Source organism: Heloderma suspectum, chromosome 7 (genome assembly GCF_057233095.1).
Source record: "Heloderma suspectum isolate Gila_16-S chromosome 7, 16-S_ref, whole genome shotgun sequence".
Classification (NCBI taxonomy): Eukaryota; Metazoa; Chordata; class Lepidosauria; order Squamata; family Helodermatidae; genus Heloderma; species Heloderma suspectum.
In genome coordinates, this window is record NC_139464.1 from 88427085 (window position 1) to 88450558 (window position 23474).

General features: G+C 42.7%; 2 protein-coding genes across 10 annotated transcripts in view; both read right to left on the reverse strand.

The window, feature by feature from the left end:
* Window positions 1-23474, reverse strand: part of CADPS2 (calcium dependent secretion activator 2) — a 441065-nt gene that overhangs the window by 312193 nt on the left and 105398 nt on the right. For all 9 annotated transcript variants that reach the window (XR_014784449.1, XR_014784448.1, XR_014784450.1 and 6 more), the window contains exon 3: window positions 6716-7048. Coding sequence is in view for 6 of the 9 variants with exons in the window: in XM_084810861.1 (XP_084666987.1) it covers window positions 6716-7048 (333 nt within the window). In the remaining 3 variants the exon portion in view is untranslated. The remainder of the gene's footprint in view (window positions 1-6715; window positions 7049-23474) is intronic.
* On the reverse strand, window positions 14292-15347 carry RNF148 (ring finger protein 148). Its single transcript, XM_084811825.1, has one exon. The coding sequence runs from the start codon at window positions 15345-15347 to the stop codon at window positions 14292-14294; it is 1056 nt and encodes a 351-aa protein (XP_084667951.1).

Consider the following 23474-nt stretch of genomic DNA (forward strand, 5'->3'; position numbering starts at 1 on the left):
TGACAGTGATGTAGTGGAACCAGGGCTTGCAGGGATGCTGACATCAGGCTGGTTTGTATGATTGCCGCAGCCCACTGTGCTTATTTAAGCCATGGTGGGTTGCAGTGTGTGCCAGCTGCCCTTTTGAATATTCAAGCCGTGGCTGGCAGGCATTATGCCTTATTACGTCAAGAGAACCTGGAAAGGGTGGCGTATGTGAGGGTTAAACAACCCTCGCATAAACCACCCACGCTGGGTTCACACAACACGACTGCCCACCATGGCCTGAATATTACATAAGCCATGGTGGGTTGCGGTGATCATGTGAACCTGGTCACCATCTGCCACCCACCTCAGAGTTCTCTGTTCCTTTTGAACTCAGCTAGAATCCTCACGATAGCTGGGGGGAAATGAATTTTCTCAGCAACAATATATTGTTGTAACCTATCCCTGTTGTAATGGAAAGCATTATGGGGTGGCTTGGTCTTAAGTGGGCAATTCAGATCCATTATCTTTACAAAAGGCCTGGCACTTGGTGGAGATGAAAACTGCTAGAACTGGCTTGTTTGTTTTTTAACACGGATCAACACTGACCTAGGCAGTTTTAGGAGGGAGGAGGGGATGGGAAAATGTCCTTCCATTAACTTCTGTCCATTCACTTACCTTAGGATCCAAGCCAATGAGGATTAATTCTGAGTAACTTTGTTTAGGATCAAATATAGAGACAATAGGATACTCCTAAAATTACATTGTTGGCTCCCCATCCCGGAGCTCATTGGTACAGGTGTTTTCTTTGGATGGGAGGTCAGAAAGTAATCAATTTCCTCTTTATTTGACATTCAGGCTCCTAAACACACACCCTGGGGTAGTACTAGATACTAATATAAAGGTATCAGTTGCTAGGTAGGAGATGACTAAGTGGTCTCTCCAAATTGCTTCTGATATCACATTCTTACTGGGTGATGGTAGACATCAAAGGCTTAGATCACAAGCCCTGGAGAGCGAGCAGGCCACTTTGTATCAGGATGTATCAGGATACATTAGGTATCAAGACTTTTTTCATTACAGTTTTAACTAATAAACCTACAGAAATCTGGTTTGACCAGGATTGTAAATGTAAGAAAAATAATAATTGGTTAAGCTTGCAAGGGAAGCTACAAATCGACAAACCTATAAAGGTACCCTCACTTTAACACTTGCTTAGACAGAAGAAAAAGACTTTCCATACTGAAAATTGGAAGAGGGTAAGCCCTTCTTGAGGGGAGTGAATTAAATGTTGGACCCTATTAAGTAAAGGGGATTCTAGTAGGAATCCTAGTTATGCAACCTCCATTACACCTGGAATATGGATCTCTCATTTTAGTGATAATTTCGGCAAGAGTTTTAGACATTCAGCCATCCAAGATTTTGATCTCCCCAAATGTCTTACCTTAATGGCCACCCGTTAATGTGTCAGAAATTAAGGATCTGATTTCTACCCTCTAGACGGACACAGCTACCGGACAAGACATTATGCCCCTGGAAATGTTTGCTTTGGATACTAATTGGTGGACTCCAATTTTAGCCAGACTATTTACTTCTATAAATACATCTGGCACCTTGCCTCATGGGTGGACAACAAGTATTGTTGTCTCTCTTTTTTTAACAAAAGGGGATTCTTCAGACCCGAAGAATTAAAGGCCTATTAGTCTGCTTGTCACGGCTTCTAAGCTGTAGTCCTAGTTCACATGACACAACAGCCCACCATGGCTTAATTTACCCACTGGGGCTGCTGTGTCATGCTAGGGTGCCTATAGGAACCCAGCTTATTGGAGCTTGTTGTGTCATGTGAACCCAGGAGGCAGGGGGCGTTTGAGGGTTGTCTAACCCATGGCTTGTTTTCGGGTTATTTGAGAGTTGTTTAACCCTCAGACAATCCCTGCTGACTGGGTTCACATGAACATGGCAAGCCGAGCACCTGCAGGTGCTATGCAAAAATGGCACCCATGGGCACTGAGTACAACATGACAGCCCCTGTGGGTAAACTAACCAATGGTGGGATGTCATATCATGAGTACCAGGTCATTTACTGATACCTATTATATAAATTGCAAGCTTGGGGAAATTATAATTCCATTATACAGGAAAGGGTAGGATGGCTTTAGGAAAGGTAGGAATATAACTGATCAGGCTTTTGTTTTAAATCGTATTATTTCAAAGTATACCAAAGTTCCAAATAGGCAGAGCTTTACAGCCTTTATAGATTTTACATTTGCTTTTGATCTCCTAAAAGGGGATCAGTTATGGCAGAAAAATGGCTGCAACTAATAGTGATAAGATTATCACGGTTTATCCAAGTGTTACATCAAGATACTAACATTTGGTTTGTATGGAGTCCTGACAAAATCAATACATATTAACAGAAGGGTAAAACAATGTTGTATTCTACCCTCCTTCCTTTTCATGTCAATGGCATTGTTATCAGGATGTCTTATCCTCACTTTTTTGTGCCTTCACTGAGGAACTAGAAGATTGTGGCTTTATTTTATACTGATGACTTGGTCTTGATTTCTCTTAGGGTCAAACTATACCTGGCATTAACTGTGTTGTGTGCAGCTAAGTCGTATCTTGTTTTTCCTTTCTTTTTTTGCTTTAGAGTAACTGTGCAAAGTCCCAATCCAATTCAGACTGGGACCAACATGTACAAGGAGGGGAGGATTAAACCTTCCCCCATCACCCATTTGCTTCCCAAAATTTCAGAAAGCAAATGGTAGGATGTGCAGGTTTAATCCTCCCCTCCAGGCACGAAGTGATCCCTGCTCAAATCAGGGCCCTTTGTAGTTACACTAGAGTAAACTTAAAGCTAAGCTACATGCTATGTGATTAGCATAACAAGTAGTTTGTGCTCTCAAGTAAGTCATCTCAGAATATTATAGTAGAACTCTTGTGTAATGATCATCCTTTTGTTATTTACATGGTAGCTGTGTTTGCTATGGCTGCAAGAAAATTACGCAGCTGCTCTGTGAAGAATAAGTGTCTGGTTTAACTTGTTTTTTAATCTTGTTTTCTGTTCTATGTTGATTTCATTGGGATGGCATATGGCTAAATACAAATACACTACTATACATACTTCTAAAATTTGGAAAATGCCCAACAAGAAATATTCTATACTATTGATGTGCTTCACTATGACAAGATTTATAGATTCACAGACTAGGGCTGCTTTCTCTGTGTGTGTCCTCTTCAACATTAAGCCTCCAAATAGAAATTGAACCAGACAGTCTAATCCTCTCCATAACAAGTCCTATTCTACAACTTATCCTAGACAACTGCAAAAATTTCATCATGAGATGTTTCTATAGCAATATGCAGATGCCATTAAAATGACCAAAGCTGGCAAACTATGTTCCATCAGAAAATGTACAGAAAACTGGACATAATGCAAAAAACTGAAGTTAAAAAAAATAGAATAGGTAATATGTGACTTGGTTATATAAGGCAAAACAGCATACCCAGAAAAATAGATCTACTGAAAACACAAAAAATAGCAGCACACTTTTTAGTACAAGTATTTTGCTTATCATAAGCTGACTTCTCCTATCTACCATTAATAAGATGTGATCTCAAGAGAATTTCTACTAATATTTTGCTTACTGTTGTTACAAGGGGAACTTAGAGCATCAGAATTTAAGAAAAATATATTCTCTGTTCAGTTCTCTATTGTCTGTTCAAATTGTATGCACTTAGCAGCACTTCTGGCAGTCGTTTTCAAACTCTGTATGGAAAAGCAGTAACTCAAAAGGGAGAAGCAATTATTTCAGAAACAGGAAAAAAGGAACTACATGACAATCAATTAGAGAGAGGTGCGGCCCATGACTTTTCCATGCCTTGTTACACTGACCAAAGCAACAGTCTTATGATATGCCAATATTCGGTAATAGCTAGCTAGACATACATGAAGGCTGATAGGCCAGGACAAACACACACACACACACACACACGGCAGAGAGAAACAAAGAGAAGCAGGGAGAAAATAGGTACATATGTGGACCAACCCTCCTCAATGAATGCCTGGGAACTGATTTTCCTGGTCAGCTGCTGATTAACAAAATTCCTAATTTAATCTATGCCGAAACACTTATCTCACTGTGACCCACACCTACTTCAACTCCTGAAGCAAACATTCTAATTTTCAACTTTCCAAGTATAATGTTACCCAGGCCCAGAGAGAAAAAGTAGGTTTCGCTACACAACATCAACTCCTAACACAATTATTGTCCTCTTGTTACCTTGTACTCAACATCCCTGTACTAGTAGCGCAGCAAGGTACTAGATTATATTTTCTTTCTCTCTCACACGCGCGCGCGCACACACACACACACACACACAAACAAATCCTGCTCCCAGAACACTGCGTTACTAACAAAGAGCTTTGCAGCACCATAAGGCAAATATATTGTGGTGCAGATGTTTGTGGACTAGAGCCTGCTTCTTCCAATGCACAAAGTTGTCTTCATAACAGGTGTATTTTTCCCTTCCCTTTGCATTAAAGAATATGTATATGTGTGTGTGTGCATGTGCAAACACACACACACACACAAATACAAAGAAAAGGAAAAGTTGTTATAAAGTGACGTCAAAAGGCCAAGACTAAGTACAGACTAAGACTAAGTAAGTACATTACTAAGTACAGCAGAAATTAATACGAGAGCCAATCAGCATTAGTATGACTCACTGCAAGCTATTGGCCACTGGTAATGAATTGGCAAGGTAAGTATTATAAACATGCACCTAAAGATGCACAATTCTGTAGTGGGTGAAACAGTCTGAGCGTTCCTTGTGTGGAGTTTCACAGTGTCAAATGTACTCATGAATACCAAATCTGCAGCTTCACACTGATCTCATTTTTTGATCAAGTAACTTCCCTTGTGGACTGTGGGAATGCTGTAGACATCATATACCTCGACTTCAGCAAAGCTTTCGACAAAGTGCCCCATGATCTCCTGATGAGCAAACTAGCTCAAAGTGGGCTAGATGAAACAACGATCCGGTGGATCCACAGTTGGCTACAGAATCGGACTCAAAGAGTGCTTATCAATGGGACCTTCTCAAACTGGGGAGAGGTAACGAGTGGGGTACCGCAGGGCTCAGTCCTGGGCCCAGTGCTCTTCAACATTTTTATTAATGACTTGGAGGAGGAGGTGCAGGGAATGCTGATCAAATTTGCAGATGACACAAAATTGGGCGGGATAGCTAATACTTCAGAAGACAGAAACAAAATTCAAAGTGATCTGGATAGACTGGAGCGCTGGGCAGAAAACAACAGAATGAAATTTAATAGGGATAAATGCCATGATCTGCACCTAGGAAGAAGAAACCAAATGCACAGTACAAGATGGGGGATATGTGGCTCAACAACACTACAAGCGAGAAGGATCTGGGAATTGTTGTCGATCACACGCTGAATATGAGCCAACAATGTGATGTGGCTGCAAAAAAGGCAAATGCTCTTTTGGGCTGCATTCATAGAAGCATAGCTTCCAAATCACATGAAGTACTAGTTCCCCTCTACTCAGCACTGGTTAGGCCTCATCTGGAGTACTGTGTCCAGGTCTGGGCACCACACTTTAAGAAGGATGCAGACAAACTGGAGAGGGTTCAGAGGAGGGCAACAAAGATGATCAGGGGACTGGAAACAAAGCCCTATGAAGAGAGACTGAAAGCACTGGGCATATTTAGCCTTGAGAAGAGAAGACTGAGGGGAGATATGATAGCGCTCTTCAAGTACTTGAAAGGTTGTCACAGAGAAGAAGGCCAGGATCTCTTCTTGATCATCCCAGAGTGCAGGACATGGAATCATGGGCTCAAGTTACAGGAAGCCAGATTCCGGCTGAACATCAGGAGAAACTTCCTAACTGTTAGAGCAATACGACAATGGAATCTATGACCCAGGGAGGTGGTGGGCTCTCCCACACTGGAGGCCTTCAAGATGAGGCTGGACAGCCATTTGTCAGGGATGCTCTGACTTGGATTCCTGCATTGAGCAGGGGGTTGGACTCGATGGCCTTGTGGGCCCCTTCCAACCCTACTATTCTATGATTCTATGATCTCCCTGGGAAATCGAGGTATGTACAGGGTTCCATAAATTCACCTTTCCTGCTTGCAGGTAGCAAGCGCCCCTCCACCCACTTCATGAGCACTCGTGCACTTCCACCGTAAGCCAAGCTTGGAGGGAAACAGGAGGATTCAAAGCCAGGGAGGTGGAAATGGTGGGTGGTTTCTTTCTAATGAGCTAGGATTTTGAGGAGAGGGAAGGGAAGGGAGAAGTCTCCTTCCTTTTCTCTCCAATTCTCTGTAGAGGAAAGGAGGAGAAGCATTTCTCCTTCCTGCTAGACTTGTGCAGGAAGTGGCAGCAGCAATAAGCAGCTGCTTGCACTTTCTGTAAAATCTCAGCAAAACGGCAAAGCAGCCCTCCTTTCCCCAAGTTTTCTGCCCATGCCACAGAACTTGGGGATAGGAGGACAACCATTACCAAAATCACATGGCTAGTAAAGCAAGCTAAACATTGTTGCTCTTGGCTATGTATTATTTAACAAACATTTTCAGTTCTGCTGTCAGAAGCACACTCAACATATATTCTGTCAGCTAAGGTCTTCCCTGCAGTCATTAAAGTATAGAGGTAAGATCTGGTCAAAGGGACAATCTATGAAGGGAAAGGAAAAATCTATGTATGATAGAATTAAAAAGAACTTCTTACTTGGCAGGCATTGTAGATCAACTGATGCTCCAGTTTCTTTATTCCTAGAATCTGCTGAAACATTTCATAAAGTTGTTCTTTGCTCAGAATAAGTTCTGATACAGCACTTAAAGCCATCCTATTGGGCTGTTTGTACAAATCCTCCTCTCCCCTGTAAATGGCATCATATTTGGCTATCCAAGAACTGAGCACAGTCTCTTTGCTTAATCCATCTATTTCAGGCAAGCTTCGGACCCTCTTTTCTATGTTCTTCTTAAAAACATCTCTGAAGTCATTTGCTGAGCATCCTCCACTGTGGACCATCCTGGCGACTCGATTGCTCTTGAGAAAAACCTTTTGAAAAAAAGAAATACGGAGTTAGGAGAACAAACATATAAAGGACCACAGAAACTCTGTGTGTGTGCAGGTGTGTATGAAAATCACTGCTATTATGATGTGGAACAAAAATATTGAATTATTTCAAATATGTTGAATATTGCTTACATTAAAGAAATGTATTTATTACCTTATTTCAGGGTAACAATTCCAACTATTACACAGGCCAAAGCTTTGGTAACTGTTGCCACTGAAGAAGCTGCCTTTAAATATGGAAAAGTGACTTGACTCTAGCAACGGAGGAAGAAACACTAGCAGACTTGCCCAACCCCTCCCAAACTGCTTCCAATGAAAGAAATGGTCGAATAGCTAGGCTGAATAAGAAAGATGTGAATGTTGAACAGATCAGAAATCACTTAATTGTTTTTAAGTGTCAGGGGCCAGTAACTATTCCTCCATTTCATCTACACCAGCTGTGCCAGTTCAAAGCCTTAATGCAATGAAAGAAATTGATCAGTTGACTCTTGTACAGGACATCTGGCAGTATTTACAGGTGTTCTGTTTTTACATAAAATAGGTGAACAGCTAGATATCCTACATGTCCTATGGTATGCTTTGAGAAGTCTCTGCCGTGTGCCCTTCCCAGTCATCTGCTTGAAATGGAAGTCATCACACAACGCTTAGTGTCTTTGTGAGCACAAAATATTGCTTTAAACCAGGAGTGGGGAACCTGGGGACTGAAGGAACAGACAGAGCTCATCCCAGTTTCATGCAGACCTAAGTTCACTCTGAAAACCCTGCCCACTTTGGTTCTGGCTCTGCTCACTTTTGGCTCTGGTTCCACCCAGTGCTGGAATTAGGGATGGCGGAGAATTCCGCCACGGATTTCAGTGAGGCCGAAATCCATGGCGGAACAGCCTCCCAGCCCCCGCGGATTCCCCCCGGGACGAGGCTTACCTGGGGTGGATGTTCCGGACAGCGGCGGGTCCGCCGGCGGCGGGTCTTTCGACCAGCTGCCGCAGCCACCATTGTCATCCTGACCTTTGCCATGACAGGCTACGTAACAGGCTATTTATGTAGCCTATCACGGCAAGCCAATCAAAACCCCCACAAAAAACGGCGTACGCATATGGCGGCGTCTATGGTGGCCGCCATTTGCGTTCCCTATTTTTCGCCGATTTGTCTTAATGTAAATATTTACGTAGGCTAGAACGGTGAAAAATAAAGAAACGCAAATAGCGCCCACTATGCTATTTGCGTTCCCCTTTTTTTCGCCGTTTTATCTTACGTAAATATTTACGTAAGATAAATCGGCGAAAAATAGGGAAAGCAAATGGCGGCCGCCGTAGCCGCCGCCATTTGCGTACGCCTTTCCCCCCCCCCTTCTGGACGGAAGTTGCCCAGTGGCCGGATTTCCGGCTGCGGGCAGCCCTGGCCGGCAGCTCCACGGAATCTCCATGGAGCGGAGCCGGCCGGAGAAGGATTTCAGGGGGAGGTGCGGAGCGCCTCCCCCCACACACAAATCGCCTCGTCGAAAAGGCAAGTGACTTTCATACATCCCTAGCTGGAATGTGAGTCCTGACAGGTTTCAGTTAATATAATGTGGACCTCAGCAGAAAAAAGATTCTCCAACCCCGGACCCCCCCCAACCCCCAAACAGAAGACAGCTTCAGGATAAGTTAGGAGGAGCAGAAATTAGTACTATTGTTTCATTAAGTCAACTGGAAAAGCAACAGTGCCTGAAAACAGAACCACTTCTGGTGGGGACTTCTTTTGCATCACAACTTGGGTCTGGAAAACAGTAGCATCTGGTGCGCAAATGGTCTTTCACTTATCAGTCTCTGTAATTTCGTTGAAACGCTGCTTTCGTCATAAAAGTCAAGGCAGTGATATATTCTCCACTGCATTGTATAGAGAAGGGGTCCCTGGTGGGCAGATTTGGAAATTTGTGAGTGTTGTAGACACTCTCATAAAATGGCTGCCATGGTGGACATGCAGAAGCTAAACTAGTGAGACTAAGGGCGCAATCCTGTGCATGTTTAAACAAAAAAAAGTCCTACAGTTCCAGCATGCTGTGAGTTACAGGAGTTTTTTTCTGTCTAAACATGCATAGGATCATGCCCCAAAGCAAAAGTAACTTGCCCAAGAACTGAAGTACAACGCAGAGGTGTTGTTTGAGTACCAAAACAAAAAACCACTTTTCTGAACCCAAATAAAGTTGATGCTGGAGGGCAGCGCTTCATTTTGCAGGATGCTAGCCTCCCAGTTATTTTTTTTAATTAAAAAATCTTAAGAAATAAAATTACAATCAGGAGGGGCAGAGAGCTTGGTGGCTGCCAGGAGAGGTGTCTGCGAGCACAATGGTGCTCCCAGGTACCACACTGGAGATCCCAGGTATAGACAAAGGGAAAGGATTTGAGGCGAGAACCACTGGGAGAAACACTGTACATACAGAACATGCACTATGCATGTTCTGCACTTGCACTGGAAGCCACAGCCACAGCCAAAGAACAGTTTGGGAACTACTAGCTTAAACCCATTTCAGCATATCTGTTAAAACACCCCCCCCCAATTTCCATTCCTGTCCTATTTTCAAAGAATGTAATTTTCTCACTAGGGTAAATAAATACAGAAAGCTGCCCATGGGAGTTCTGCTGCAGCACTATTTCCCCAATACACCTTAAAACAATTGATAACCAAACATCAGAAAATTTAGTGCAAAGGCATCTCGCAAATGTAATGACCATTTGCTCACAGGATTTTCCTATTACCTCTCACCATACCTCTTTTTCATCCGCTTCACGCATGCTGTAGCCTTGCTTGCCGAAGTGGACATAATTATGTCAAAGAGTACTTTCTAGAGCTAATGAACTTGAGCACGCTCCGGGAGAGAGCGCAGGACAGGGAGGCCTGGCGTGCTATGGTCCATGGGGTCACGAAGAGTCGGACACAACTGAACGACTGAACAACAACAACAACTTTCTAGAGCTACAAATCCCAACTCATATAGAATCTCCCAGACAGCTCAGCATATATACTCCAGTCTATGCATCATTTTGAAACTACACCAGCCTAAAATCCTGCATTTAAAATGGGGCTTTCTGCTTCCATTTTAAATGTAGGATCACCACTGACTCCCTTTACATGCACTTCCTCCCCCTCTCCTTCTACCCGTATCTGAGTCTTCCATTATCTTTCATTGATCTCTTCTTGCCACTTTAACTCTTTTCATGGAGGAAACTGAAGCAGAACACGGGGTAATTTGATAACTCATTATCTGTGATCTATTTAAAAACGGAACAAAGGGCATTTACTGCAGGAGGGTCATGGCGTCATGTAAAGAGCCTACAAACTTCTGTGAAGGAGCAATCTCAATTGCAGGATATAAGCTCCGTGCCGCGTGATGAAAAAAGATGTAAAGGTAAAGGTGTCCCCAACCAGTCGTGTCCGACCCTAGGGTGCGGTGCTCATCCCCGTTTCTAAGCTGAAGAGCCAGCGCTGTCCAAAGACGCTTCCGTGGTCATGTGGCTGGCATGACTGAACACCGAGGTGCACGGAACGCTGTTACCTTTCCCGCCGAGGTGGTACCTATTTATCTACTTGCAATTTCTTGCTTTCGAACTGCTAGGTTGGCAGAAGCTGGGACTGAAGACGGGAGCTCACTCCGTCACGCAGCACTCAGGTCTCGAACTGCTGACCTGCCGACCTTCCAGTCTGCAGTTCAGCGACTTAACCACTAAGCCACCACGGCCCCGTGTGATGAAACCCTATATCTATTTCAAAAGATACAGCAGTAAATAGTTCATAATAATGACCCAATCTTTGAAGGAACAAAGATAACAATAAAAATACCACAAAAGGCTCAGCACTGATAACAATTTGGATTTTCAGTCAAAATATTGACATTGTGCTTCAGGTAGTATAGCAGCTGAGCCAAAATTATTCAGTGTGTTTCAGAAATCTTTTGGGGAGTGTCAAAAAGCCACATGCTTTTGATGATGCAATGACTGAAAAAATGTTCACTAATTTACTTACATTATCCTGGGGTCTCCAATGTGGTGCCTGTAGGTACCAATGTGCCCACAGACATCTCTCTTGGTGCCGACCTGGCCCTCCTGGTTTTTTATTTTGTCATTTATTTAAACGGGAGACTGACATGCTGCAAAGCAAAGGTCTGCTTTCCAGCACCATCTTTATTTGGGTTCAAACAGTAGTTTTGTGTTTTGGAGCTCAGAACAACCTCTGCCTTGTACTTTCTGCCTTATACTTTGGCAAGTTTCTCTTCTTTTAGTCTCACTGGTCTGCCTTCTGGGAAATTAGTGTTTTGCAATTGGCCGTGTAATTAACCAGCCATTTTGTGAATGGGCAAGCCTTCTCCATGGCAGCCATCTATGAGAGCATCCATGACATTCTCCCAAAATTCCAAATGCGCCCACCAACACAATAAAGTTTGGGGACTCATGCATGATTACCCTCTTCCATACTTGGCTTTGCTTGCTTTTGTGAAGTCGTTACATAACCAAATCTGCTTGACTAGAATTGTGATGTCATCCCATTTACTATGTGATCTCAGATTGCCCATGTGACTGATCAAGGAAGTACTACTCTCATTTTCAAATTGCTTTTTGTCCTCAATGAAATTATGCAACCAAATCTGATTGGTTATATAATTATCATGACATCAATCTCGTTCACAATTGATCCTCAATTGGCTGGGATGGCCCATGTGACCAATCCAGGCAGAAGAAAGGAACAATAATTAGAAGAAAAATGTGGTGCCAAGGCAGCAGTGGCAGTTAATAGGACTGGAAAGGATGGGGGCGGGGGGGGAGCAGATGAATATTTTCACAATGAAGATTTTGGGAGGAAGCATTCACCTCCTGGACTTCCCCCAGCTGGCCTATCGCGTGAAAAACCACTGACGCAAATGGCATAGCAGATGCCATTTGCGGCCGTAAAGCCCTTAGTTTAAGCTAAATGCAGCCATTTACAGCTGCATTTGGCGTAATCTAAGAGTCTTTGTTTCTTTTTAAATTATAAAATCCCACATCTCGTTCATCTTTCTGCACTACCAATAGTGTTCATATTTCCTGGGTATTTCTCCTGGATGGGTAAAGGGAACCAATTGGGCATACTGGGTGTATTTTACCTTGTGAATTTAGGGGCTGACGCTTGTGGGGCAGTGAGGACAGCTGCCCCAAAGTGGAGGTAGACAGACCTGAGGGAGGGTTATGTCACAGCCACCCTTTCAAATACTGAAAGTGTTGTAAGGTCCTCAAAGCGTTGCATTATAGACGTGAGTGTTTATCCTTCCAATGTTGTGATATTAGTCTTTGAGCTGTCAAAAGGGTGCAGAGAATCCATTTAGGCTGACCATTTGTTAATTTCCATGACACATGTAAATAATTTAAAAGATTGTGTACATCAGTGAATGTTAAATACTGTTCCAGTACAAAAATGTTCTGTGTAGTAATTTCACCACAAAAAGAAGCAACTACTAGACATTGCCAAAACATATGTTTAAAAGAAGCATTAACTGTATTGCACTGCCAGCAACTAGCTGAATTAGAAATCCCTTATTAAAGAGACACTGCGCTGTCCAATAGACAGGAAGCAAAAGTTTTTGCTGAGTAAGAGGAAGCCAAAGATCCACAGATGTGAAAAGTAGATGCCAAAGCAGTGATCCACTGATTAGGAATTTTGTGGTGGTGCCCACAGCAGATCTCAAATTCCCCAATGCGCCATGGGTCCAAAAGGGTTGGCAAGCCTTGGATTAAGTGTTTTTCGCAGTGCAATTCTATCAAAACTTACCACCATCCTTAGAAGGGACGCAAACCATGCATTGAGGCCTGCCAGATGTTTATTACATAAAGCACACAGTAAAATGGGAAAGAGAATGGACTGTTATATAACCACTAAAATATAACAATAAAATACAGCAATAATTTAAACACGCTTCCTACCAATCTACAATAGAACTGTAACTGTAGCTGGCTGGGTCTTGCCTCAGCGACAGCCTGTGTAAAGAGATCGGTCTTAAGGGGACATCTAAAAGCCAAAACTGTAGGCGCCTGTCTGATGATGCCAACCAGGAGCCCTTTCAGATAGCAGAGGCTGCAACACTACGGGGGTAATCCTATGCATATTTAGACAGAGAAAAGGCCCACAACTCCCAGCATGCCCCAGCCAGTACTGCTGGGAGTTGTAGGCCTTTTCTCTGTCTAAATATGCATAGGATTGCACCCTAAATGCTGTATTACTGTTACTCCTAAGGCAAGTCTCAAGACCATATGGTACCATCAAAAGTGCTGCTTCTGAGGATTGCAAAGACTGGACAGAGATATAAGGGCTGAAGCAATCCCTAGGTAACCTGGTCCCAAGTTGTTCAAGGGGTTATATACTGTATGACCAACAAAACCTTATACTTGGCCCAGTAGCTTATTGGCAGCCAGTGCAGTTTTTAGAAAAGGTGTAACATGCTGTCGAAAGGAGGCCTGTCAGCAACCTCGCAGCTTCCACACCAGCTGCGGCTTCCAGATCAAGCCCAAGGGTAGCCTAACACAGAGCGCATTGCAATAATCCAGTCTTGAGATTACCAATGCCTGAACCAAAGCCAAGTTACCAGTCCAGTAACGGATGTAGCTGGTGTACCAGCCAAACCTGGTAAAAGGTACTCCTGGCCACCAAGGCCAGTGAGCATCCAGTGACGAAGATGGATCTAGGAGCACCCCCAAACTACACATCTGTTTCTTCAGAGAGAGTGCAGTCCCATATAGAACAAACAACTGACCTATTTCTCAGACCTGTGACCTACCTAGCCACAGTGCTCCTGTCTTGCCAGGTTTCAAACTCAGTTTATTGGCTCTCATTCAGCCCACTACTGCATCCAAGCACCAGTCCAGTGCCTGCACGGCCACATCCAATTCAGGTGTTAGAGAGCAGGAGTGGGCAACTTGTGACCCTCGAAATGTTTTGGCAGACAACTCTCATCACCTGTAGCCAACATAGCCAATGGTGAGGGGAGTTATAGGCCAAAACATACAGAGGACAAGTTGCCCAACCCTGTTACAGAGAAACAGAGCCGTGTGTCACCTGCATACTGTTGATCCCTTATTCCAAATCCCTGAATGATCGCTCCCAATGGCTTCATGTAGACGTTAAACAGCATTGGGGAAAAGCTGTGCAGACACAGAAGTAAAACTTTTATTTCACACATGCTCAAGCTTGATCCTTAAGAATGATGCAATCAGAATGGGAAAAGTTATTTGCTTCCAGATTGTGCCTTTGTGCCTTTTTGTATTCCTGCATGTGCTTCTTGATAGTCTTCTTCATTAGCAGAACTGATCATGGACGGAGCTTCATTTGCTACTGGAATACCCAATGGTTCCGCTTCAGTTGCAACACTTTCCACTGTTCCAAGCATGTCCCACTTGCACACAGGGCATGTCTGGTGCTTTAAAAGCCAAGGATCAACACAGGTTTTGTGGAAAAGATGTCGGCAATGCAAAACACGGGCTATGTCTTTAGGCTTGTACATTTCTAAACACACCGCACAGCTCTCTCCATTTGATCCAACTTCCTTGTCAGCCTCTGTCAATGTGCGAAGCTCAAGATGATTCATGGCCTTATTAATATCAAGTACCTGCTGGCATCTCTGTGCTGGATTTCTTGCTCTTCGGAGTCTAGCAGCACAGTAAAAGGTGCAATATGCCACAGCAACTGAGACAAAGACAAAAATGGTACCCATATAATGAGTTAGCCATGGGTAATAATGCTTTCCAACTTCAATTGTTACCATCACTTGGATGCCATTCTGAATCAAATGCAAGAGGTCCATGCCTTTCAGGTTGCCGATCATAACTGCTACAGTATCTTCCACTCCAAAGTTAAACATGGGAAACATGTTGTTACCTGTACCTGGATAATTATAGATGATCACACCAACAGCTCCCTTTCCTACAGCCACGGTTATCTTTTTTGTAAACGAACATTGTCCCCTCATGATGAGAGCTATCCAGTTGTTCACATTTACTGGCTTATTAAAATTTGTTACCGAGCTGCAGGCATTTTGATGTGGCCCCTCTGGAGGCACCACAACTCCAGACACTTTCTTCAAAGGAGAGGCTTTGGCAAACACCCCGTTTTCCGCGATCTCCCACACAGTCTGATTCCCTAATTGGAAGGATATGTTAAGATTGGCAATCCAAAAAGCGTCGGCTCGTGAGCTATGCATACTGAGTGCAAGATAGATGCCAAGGTGCAGAACGCAAAAGGATGGTAGCCCTCGTCTCTCAATGGCAGTTCCAGGCAAGTTCATTTTATCACCTGCTAAGCAGCCACGGAAGCAATAATACAGAACAGAATAAAAGTCATCAGCATGCCAGAACGGAGTGTTACACTACTGGAAAGGTATTAAAAATTCATCCAAAAACTTTGGAGAAACAAACTCAAGAGGTTATCGGCACTTAAGATACTTGGTACAACTTTCTTGTAGACAGTATCAGAAAGAAAACTTGCCTCCCATGAAGTAGTTCATTGTTAAATAATGAAATTGTGACATCATGGACCACTCTGCCAATTAGCATGGACTTATGCCTTGTCTACATAAAATCTTACTGGCTCAACATCCAAATATACTTAGAAATGTCCTCACATACCTGTTCTGATCTAGCATTAAAATAGCATGCAGTACACAATCTTTGGGGTTTCTTTTACTGAATGAATGCAAGTAATGTTCATGAAAAGGTAGGGGTGTACCTCATGGGATGGACTGGGTAGGGAGATTCATATGCCCATTTTTCTCTACCAAGTGCCAGATTTTTGTGGTTGCCAAGCAGCAGAACTTAACTGTTTGGCTGACGTTCTCATGCAACGTGCAAAAAGCAGGTTTGCTAAAACTAGAATGACAGTGTGTGCCATAGCTCATTGGATTCCTTTGTACCTGGGATGAGCAGGAAGTAAATTGTACGTCAGTGGTCAAGTTCTGGCAAACTGTCCAACATTTGCCTGTTGCTTGGATTCCTGCAAAGAATGTTAGACAACGTGAATCTCAGCCTAGCCTAGTGAGGCACTTCTTATATACTTAAGCAAGAGTACATAGATAACACAGATTAATTATGCATCACACAGCCTGGTGCCCTCCAGATGTTGCAGATCAGCCAGAGCCAGCATGGCCAATGGCCAGAGATTATGGGAGTTGTAATCCAAAACATCTGGAGGGTACCAGGTTGAGGAAAGCTGCTTTAATTGATAAGTTATCCCATGTCATGGACTCTTACTTTGCAAATTAACTCACATTGCTGGACTATGAGAATTTTAGTAAAATTTGGAAGTAGCATGATTGAAGTCAGCCCATCCCTGCCTTATACAATCCAGTTCTACCTTCTCTTTGGTGCCTACAGACATCAATGCTGATTGGAGAAAAAGCCTGTCAAAATCCAATCCCACACACTGTGGGATCGACACTGCAACCAGAACTTTGATATTACTAAAGGAGTGTAACTTATTTAAACGCCTCTCCAACCAGTACTAACATGAGGTTTTTCTCTAGTTCTGTTTTCAATATTCTAAAAATCACCAAATCAGTTTTTTTTTTAAAGGAAAGAAAACATGTTACCAGATGTTGATGTCATCTTAGAGCAGCCTTCTCCAACCTGATGCCCTCCAGATGTTTTTGACTTAAACTTCCAGCAGCCTCAGACAACATGGACAATGGTAAGGAATGCCGGGGGTTGTAGTCCAAAACGTCTGGAGGACATGAGGATGAGGAAGGCTGTCTTAGGGTGTCTTAAACTGTCTTCTTGCCCAGAAAATTAGAAATCCTTTACCACTATTCAATGTGCCATAAACCTCCTAACAATTTGATTTAATTAATCCAGTGTAACAGTTTTCTTCAAGGTCTCTGGTTCCCCCAAAATAACAGGAGAGCTGGTTTACAAGGATTCTCAATATTCTGCAGAGATCTGTAGCCACTCCAGAGCTATTATGCCCACGGTTCTCTGAGAGAAAAAAAATCTTGCTTTTAAGCTGGTTTATATTTGGTGTGTTAATATGTCCTGTGTCAAATGAATACTGTTTAGCTACCGAACTTGACCATAGGCAGTGGAGAGCTTATCAAAATGGTGCTGTGGAGATAGGAAGCTAGCAGAAAGATTCAGTAGGCAGAAGTTACCTTTGCTATTCACTAAATGTGAAATCAAGGGGAAAACAGCAATGGCAACATTCCCATTTGCACAGCAAATATTTTCTTGCTTTGCTTTCTGTAGCTTTTAACACATGACCAGAAAAAGGCCCTCCCTGGGCATTATTCATTATAAGTAAGTTTGGTTTTAGAAAATATTACATATGAAGGCACCTCTCTTGATTGATCTGAGGAGAACAATAATGTATTGTATATTCAAGTTAAGTCACATATTTAAATGTTTCCTGCCCTCATTCTGTTTTGGCTTTATGACAATGAATAAAGGTAAATCAAAGTCAAACCTGGCAACCTGTAGTAAAAAAACAAGCACCAGTTGCAAGGGAACTAGGATTGCAACTGACACCACTGGTGAAGTTGCCCTTCCTTTTTCCCTGTTTACAGGATCCCTGCCATATCAACAAACCTCCCACCGCCAGCTTCACAGTCTGTGAACTGGGGGTGAAGTTGAGTAACTTTTAGGCTCAGCGCTAATTAAAGTCCAATTGCTACCAATGTAATTTAAATATTATTTTCCAAAGGCCACGTCCTTCAAAAGCTATGCAAGTGACATAAACTAATATTGATCTTATCCATTTCTTAACCAATCAAAACAGAGTCTCTAGAGACGACAGAATGGTTTGTATGTGTACATGAAATATTTCCTGAAGTAACAATATTAATTCATAGACTGTTGAACTCAATTACACATAGGGAGACAGCAAAAATCCTACCACTTTTCTGTGAAAGAAAAAAAAACTTTCAGATTTAGGCGTTTGACCATAATCTAAGTATTTATTGCAGGAAAATGACTGGATATAGCCTCCAAAACACCACCATCCTCCAATGAAAATTAGTCTTCATCTGTTTAGTGAGGAGAATATTCATATGCCATTCTAGGAATTGAAGCAGTATCAGGAGTCTTGTGAGGGTTAAGGTATTGCATTACTCTCAGTTCTTTTGAATAATGGCATAGTTGCAAATAGGGCAAATCCCACGCTTTCGCAACCAGTGGTCAATGCATCTTCTGTGGAAGACATGCTTGCAAGTTAAAATACGCACTACCTCTCTTGGCTTGTATGTCTCCAAGCACACCACACAAGTCTCTTCAGCTAGATCAAATTCACCTTTTTTTAACCTGCGCAACTCAAGGGAATGAATAGCTTTCCCAAGTTCAGTCTTTGCATTCTGGGTTCTCCTTTCTTCACGTCTTACCATAATCTGCCATGGAATATAGCTGAATAATACAAAAGTGATAATTGTCAAAAGGAGAGAGTAAGCAAACAGACAGACCTTCCAGAAGCACAGCGAAGTTTCCACTTTGATTACTACAGTTACCCGGATACCTTTCCTAATCAAGCTTATAATCTGTTTTCCTTCCAGAGTTCTAATCATGATGGCAGCTACATCACCTGCATCCTCACGACTCAAAATGAAAATATCTCTGTCTGGAAATAAAAGTTTGTGGATAATGGCAGCTTCCTTTATGTTATCTTTACAAGTACAGCCTCCCCTCACAATGAAAGCTATCCAGTGTTGTGTGTTTGGTGGTATATTGAAGTTAGTCTTCAGCCTACAGGCATCTTTAGCTCCTTCCTCTGGTATCACCAACAGCCCCACCATCTTCTTTGAAGGGAAGTTCTCTTCAAACACAGCTGGGTAGTATACTTCTGACATGGCCCACTTCCCCCAATGAAGTGTTAGATTCATGTAATATACAGGTGGACTTTCGGCGTGGGAGCAAGGTAAACCAAACATTAAGGAGAGACTTAAAGCCAGTTTCCAGCAAGATGGAACCTTTCTTCTGGAGTTATCATGAATCTTCATCCCTTCTTTTGCAAATGGAAAAAATAGTAAACTAAGTGATAGCTCATCTGACAAAACTGCCAAGGCAGCATGAAGAACTAAAATTTCTTTCCCCATTTGTAGAAACAGCAAAGATTCTGTTCACTAGTAAGATACCACAGATTCAAACCTCAAAAACATGTATACATAGAATTATAGACCCCCCTTAACTTCATGCCAAGCAGACACTGAACAACCTCTTCACTGCTCACAATGTTCACCTCCATAATCCGGAACAGAGTTGCAGTCATTGTGACATCAGAACTGGCTCCAATGCCTGTTCTCCCTCAACTCACATACACATGTTAAAGGAACAGAGAGGTGGTAAGGAGGAAACCTCAGCTGTACAAAATTGAAAACTCTGGGTTGTTTCTCCCTCTACAACCCGAAGTTCCAGGTTTAGACATCACAGAGCACAGCCCAGGGCATTTTGGAGGGTTTACCAAAGCAGAAGTAGTGAGCGGTTGGGAGGTAGCATGCTTGTCCTACAGTCTCAACTATCCATGGTTTTAAAAACCCATGAGTAGTTAATTGCTACATACGAATTGGGTCACTGTCTTGCCTTAATGAATTTTTAGGAATTTTTGGTTTCTGATTTTGATTCATGTCACCTCCTCTGTGGTATTCCAGAACACTGTAAAAATGTATCCCCTTGATTATGTTAATGAGTTAGATCATTCCAAGGCTGCTGGATAGCTGGTAGAACTGTAGGGGCCAGTGTTTTATAAGTGACATGGCACAGTGATTCTCTAAATTGCCAAAAACAATCAGACACCGCTCCACCCTTAGAATTTTATATCTAAGTGGCAGATGTAAACAAAAGTAGCATAGGAGATTGTGGTTATGCTCCAGGCAAGCATATTGCAGGAAAAGGAAAAGAATTCACAGGGCCTGCTGCCAGGTAGTATGTATAAGGAGAGCAAAAAAGCAACCAGCCCATGAAATAACTGCCTTGTTATGGCGAAGGGGCTTGCGTAACTCAGTGAAGCCATAAGCTATGCCGTGCAGGGCCACCCAAGACGGACAGGTCATGGCAGAGAGTTCTGACAAAATGTGGTCCACTGGAGAAGGAATAGCAACCCACTCCAGTATTCTCGCCAAGAAAACCCCATGGAACGTATCACAAGGTTCAAAGAGATGACGCCGGAAGATGAGCCCCTCAGGTCGGAAGGTGTCCAATATACTACTGGGGAAGTATATTGGACACCTTCAACTGGATGCAGAGTTCCAGAGAACAGCAAGGAGAGACAAGAAGGCCTTCTTAAATGAACAATGCAAAGAAATCGAGGAAAACAATAGAATGGGAAAGACTAGAGATCTTTTCAAGAAAATTGGAGATCTCAAGGCAACGTTTTGTGCAAAGATGGGCATGATAAAGGACAAAGAAGGCAGGGACCTAACAGAAGCAGAGGAGATTAAGAAGAGGTAGAAAGAATACACAGAAGAACTATACAGGAAAGATCTTAATGTCCCTGATAGCCATGATAAAGCAGTCACTGAACTTGAGCCAGACATCCTCGAGAGTGAAGTCAAGTGGGCCTTAGGAAGCATTACTAACAACAAAGCTAGCAGAGATGACAGTATTCCAGCTGAGCTATTTAAAATCCTAAAAGATGATACTGTTAAAGTGCTGCACTCAATATGCCAACAAATTTGGAACACTAAACAGTGGCCACAAGACTGGAAAAGGTCAGTTTACATTCCAATTCCAAAGAAGGGCAGTGCCAAAGAGTGTTCAAACTACCGTACAATTGTGCTCATTTCACATGCCGGCAAGGTTATGCTCAAAATCCTACAAGCCAGGCTTCAGCAGTATTTGAACCGAGAACTACCGGAAGTACAAGCTGGGTTCAAAGAGGCAGAGGAACTAGAGATCAAATTGCCAACATTCGCTGGATCATGGAGAAAGCAAGAGAATTCCAGAAAAACGTCTATTTCTGCTTCATTGACTACGCTAAAGCCTTTGATTGTGTGGATCACAACAAACTGTGGCAAATTCTTAAAGTGATGGGAGTACCAGGCCACCTTACCTGTCTCCTGAGAAACCTGTACGAGGGTCAAGAAGCAACAGTAAGAACCAGACATGGAACAACCGAGTGGTTCAAAATTGGGAAAGGAGTACGACAAGGCTGCATATTGTCGCCCTGCTTATTTAATTTATATGCAGAGTACATCATGAGAAACGCTGGGTTGGATGCATCACAGGCCAGAATTAAGATTGCCGGGAGAATTATCAACAACCTCAGATACGCAGACGATGCCACCCTAATGGCAGAAAGCGAAGAGGATCTAAAGAGCCTCTTGTTGAGGGTGAAAGTGGAGAGTGCAAAAGCTGGTTTGAAACTCAACATTAAAAAAATGAAGATCATGGCATCTGGCTCCATCACTTCCTGGCATATAGAAGGGAAGAAATGGAAGCAGTGGCAGATTTTATTTTCTTGGGCTCCAAGATCACCGCAGACGGTGACTGTAGCCATGAAATTTCCTTGGGAGGAAAGCTATGGCAAACCTAGACAGCATAATAAGAAGCAGAGACATCACCTTGCTGACAAAGGTCCACATAATCAAAGCTATGGTTTTCCCAGTAGTAACGTATGGCTGTGAGAGCTGGACTATAAGGAAGGCTGAGCGCCGAAGAATTGATGCTTTCGAACTGTGGTGCTGGAGAAGACTCTTACGAGTCCCCTGGACTGCAAGGAGGTCAAATCAGTCCATCCTAAAGGAAATCAACCCTGAGTGCTCATTGGAAGGACAGATACTGAAGCTGAAGCTCAAATATTTTGGCCACCAAATGCGAAGAGAAAACTCTCTGGAAAAGACCCTGATGCTGGGAAAGATTGAAGGCAAAAGGAGAAGGGGACGGCAGAGGATGAGATGGCTAGATAGCATCACCGATGCAATGAATATGAACTTGGGCACACTCCGGGAGAGAGCGGAGGACAGGAAGGCCTGGCGTGCTATGGTCTATGGGGTCACAAAGAGTCGGACACGACTTAACAACTGAACAACAACAAATTGCAATGATCTCATACACAGCCTAACAACTTAGTTTTGTGAACACAACACAAACCACACACCTACATCGACTGGGAAAAGATAGCTGAACATTCTACATCTCTGACTGGTGAAGGCACTCAGAAAAAACAGTAGTAGAGGCACCAAGGAAAAGCCTGTACACGCACATACACCCCATGAATGTACACAGCTCTGTAGGGAGTCTCACCCACTTGTAGAATGGAGAAGGCATATATTTTCACCCATGGTTTGAATGTTTAGCTAACTCAGCTCAAAGCGGTCTCGATTATGAGGAGGCCTATCTATGCATAGGCTGACAATTAGATTGATGGCATATATATGGTCAATATTTCTCATTCCTTTTCCATGAACTATTAACAAAAAAAATGTAATTGCAAAACAAGAATGAAGTATTTATTTTACATAGTGTTACAGGACACAGGTACAAACACACTGTATGTGAACAACATTTTGGCTCTGAAGATTACAAATTATTTTCTTATCCTTAGGGACAAAGTGGAAAAGAAAAGCTATGCAAGTCTATAGCAATACACGCATGCACGCACACTGTGTTGTGGTCCTGAAATTAATTTATTGTGTATAAGTTTTCACATGTCTTTACTTCTTCAGATGTATGATGTTGCCTATGATGGTGCTGGGCAAATATACAAATAAACAGGATGCAGTACGAGAGCATACACCCATTTCACCAGGTGAGACAGACAGACAAAAATCAGTTTGTATTAAAGAATAAACAAAACATTCACTGGAGCATGAAAGATGAGATTTCAGCTAAACCTTCTAACATTTTTAAATTCAGGCCTTGCTAATGTTTAAATGACAGCCACAAATAAAAGAGAAGTGATAATATTCTCATTTCAGCAGATGTGATAGTCTCAAGCAACTTTTTAGCAGAGCTGAAGGACTTATAAGAAGCAACACCACAGGCAGCATTCTAGTCAACAATACTGGCACCATTCACAGTGAGCAAGACGTACTGCTTTGAGTATACTGTAACCATGGTGAAAAGGCAAATAGAGAAATTACAATGAATCTTTTTGCACCACCTTCAGTGAACTGTTCTGGCAGTATAAAATGTCTTGAAACAAAGGAAAACTAGAGCACTTACAGGCCCAGTTCAGATGTACTTTCCTGGCTTCAATAAACACAGTTTATGAAGCTGGGAATGAGTGTCAGGGTTGTGCGCTCCTCCCTCCCTGATCCTGGCCTATTATCCTCGTAAGTTAATCAACAATAAATTAGAGTTCCTATGCAACTGAAAATTCTGTTGTTGTTGTTTTTAATTTCCACACTGAAGCAGATGTATGAAAGGAGGAGGACAGGAAAGTGAGGAAAGAGCGTGCAGCCCCAATGCTTGTTCCTGACTTCATAAACTCTGGTTCATGT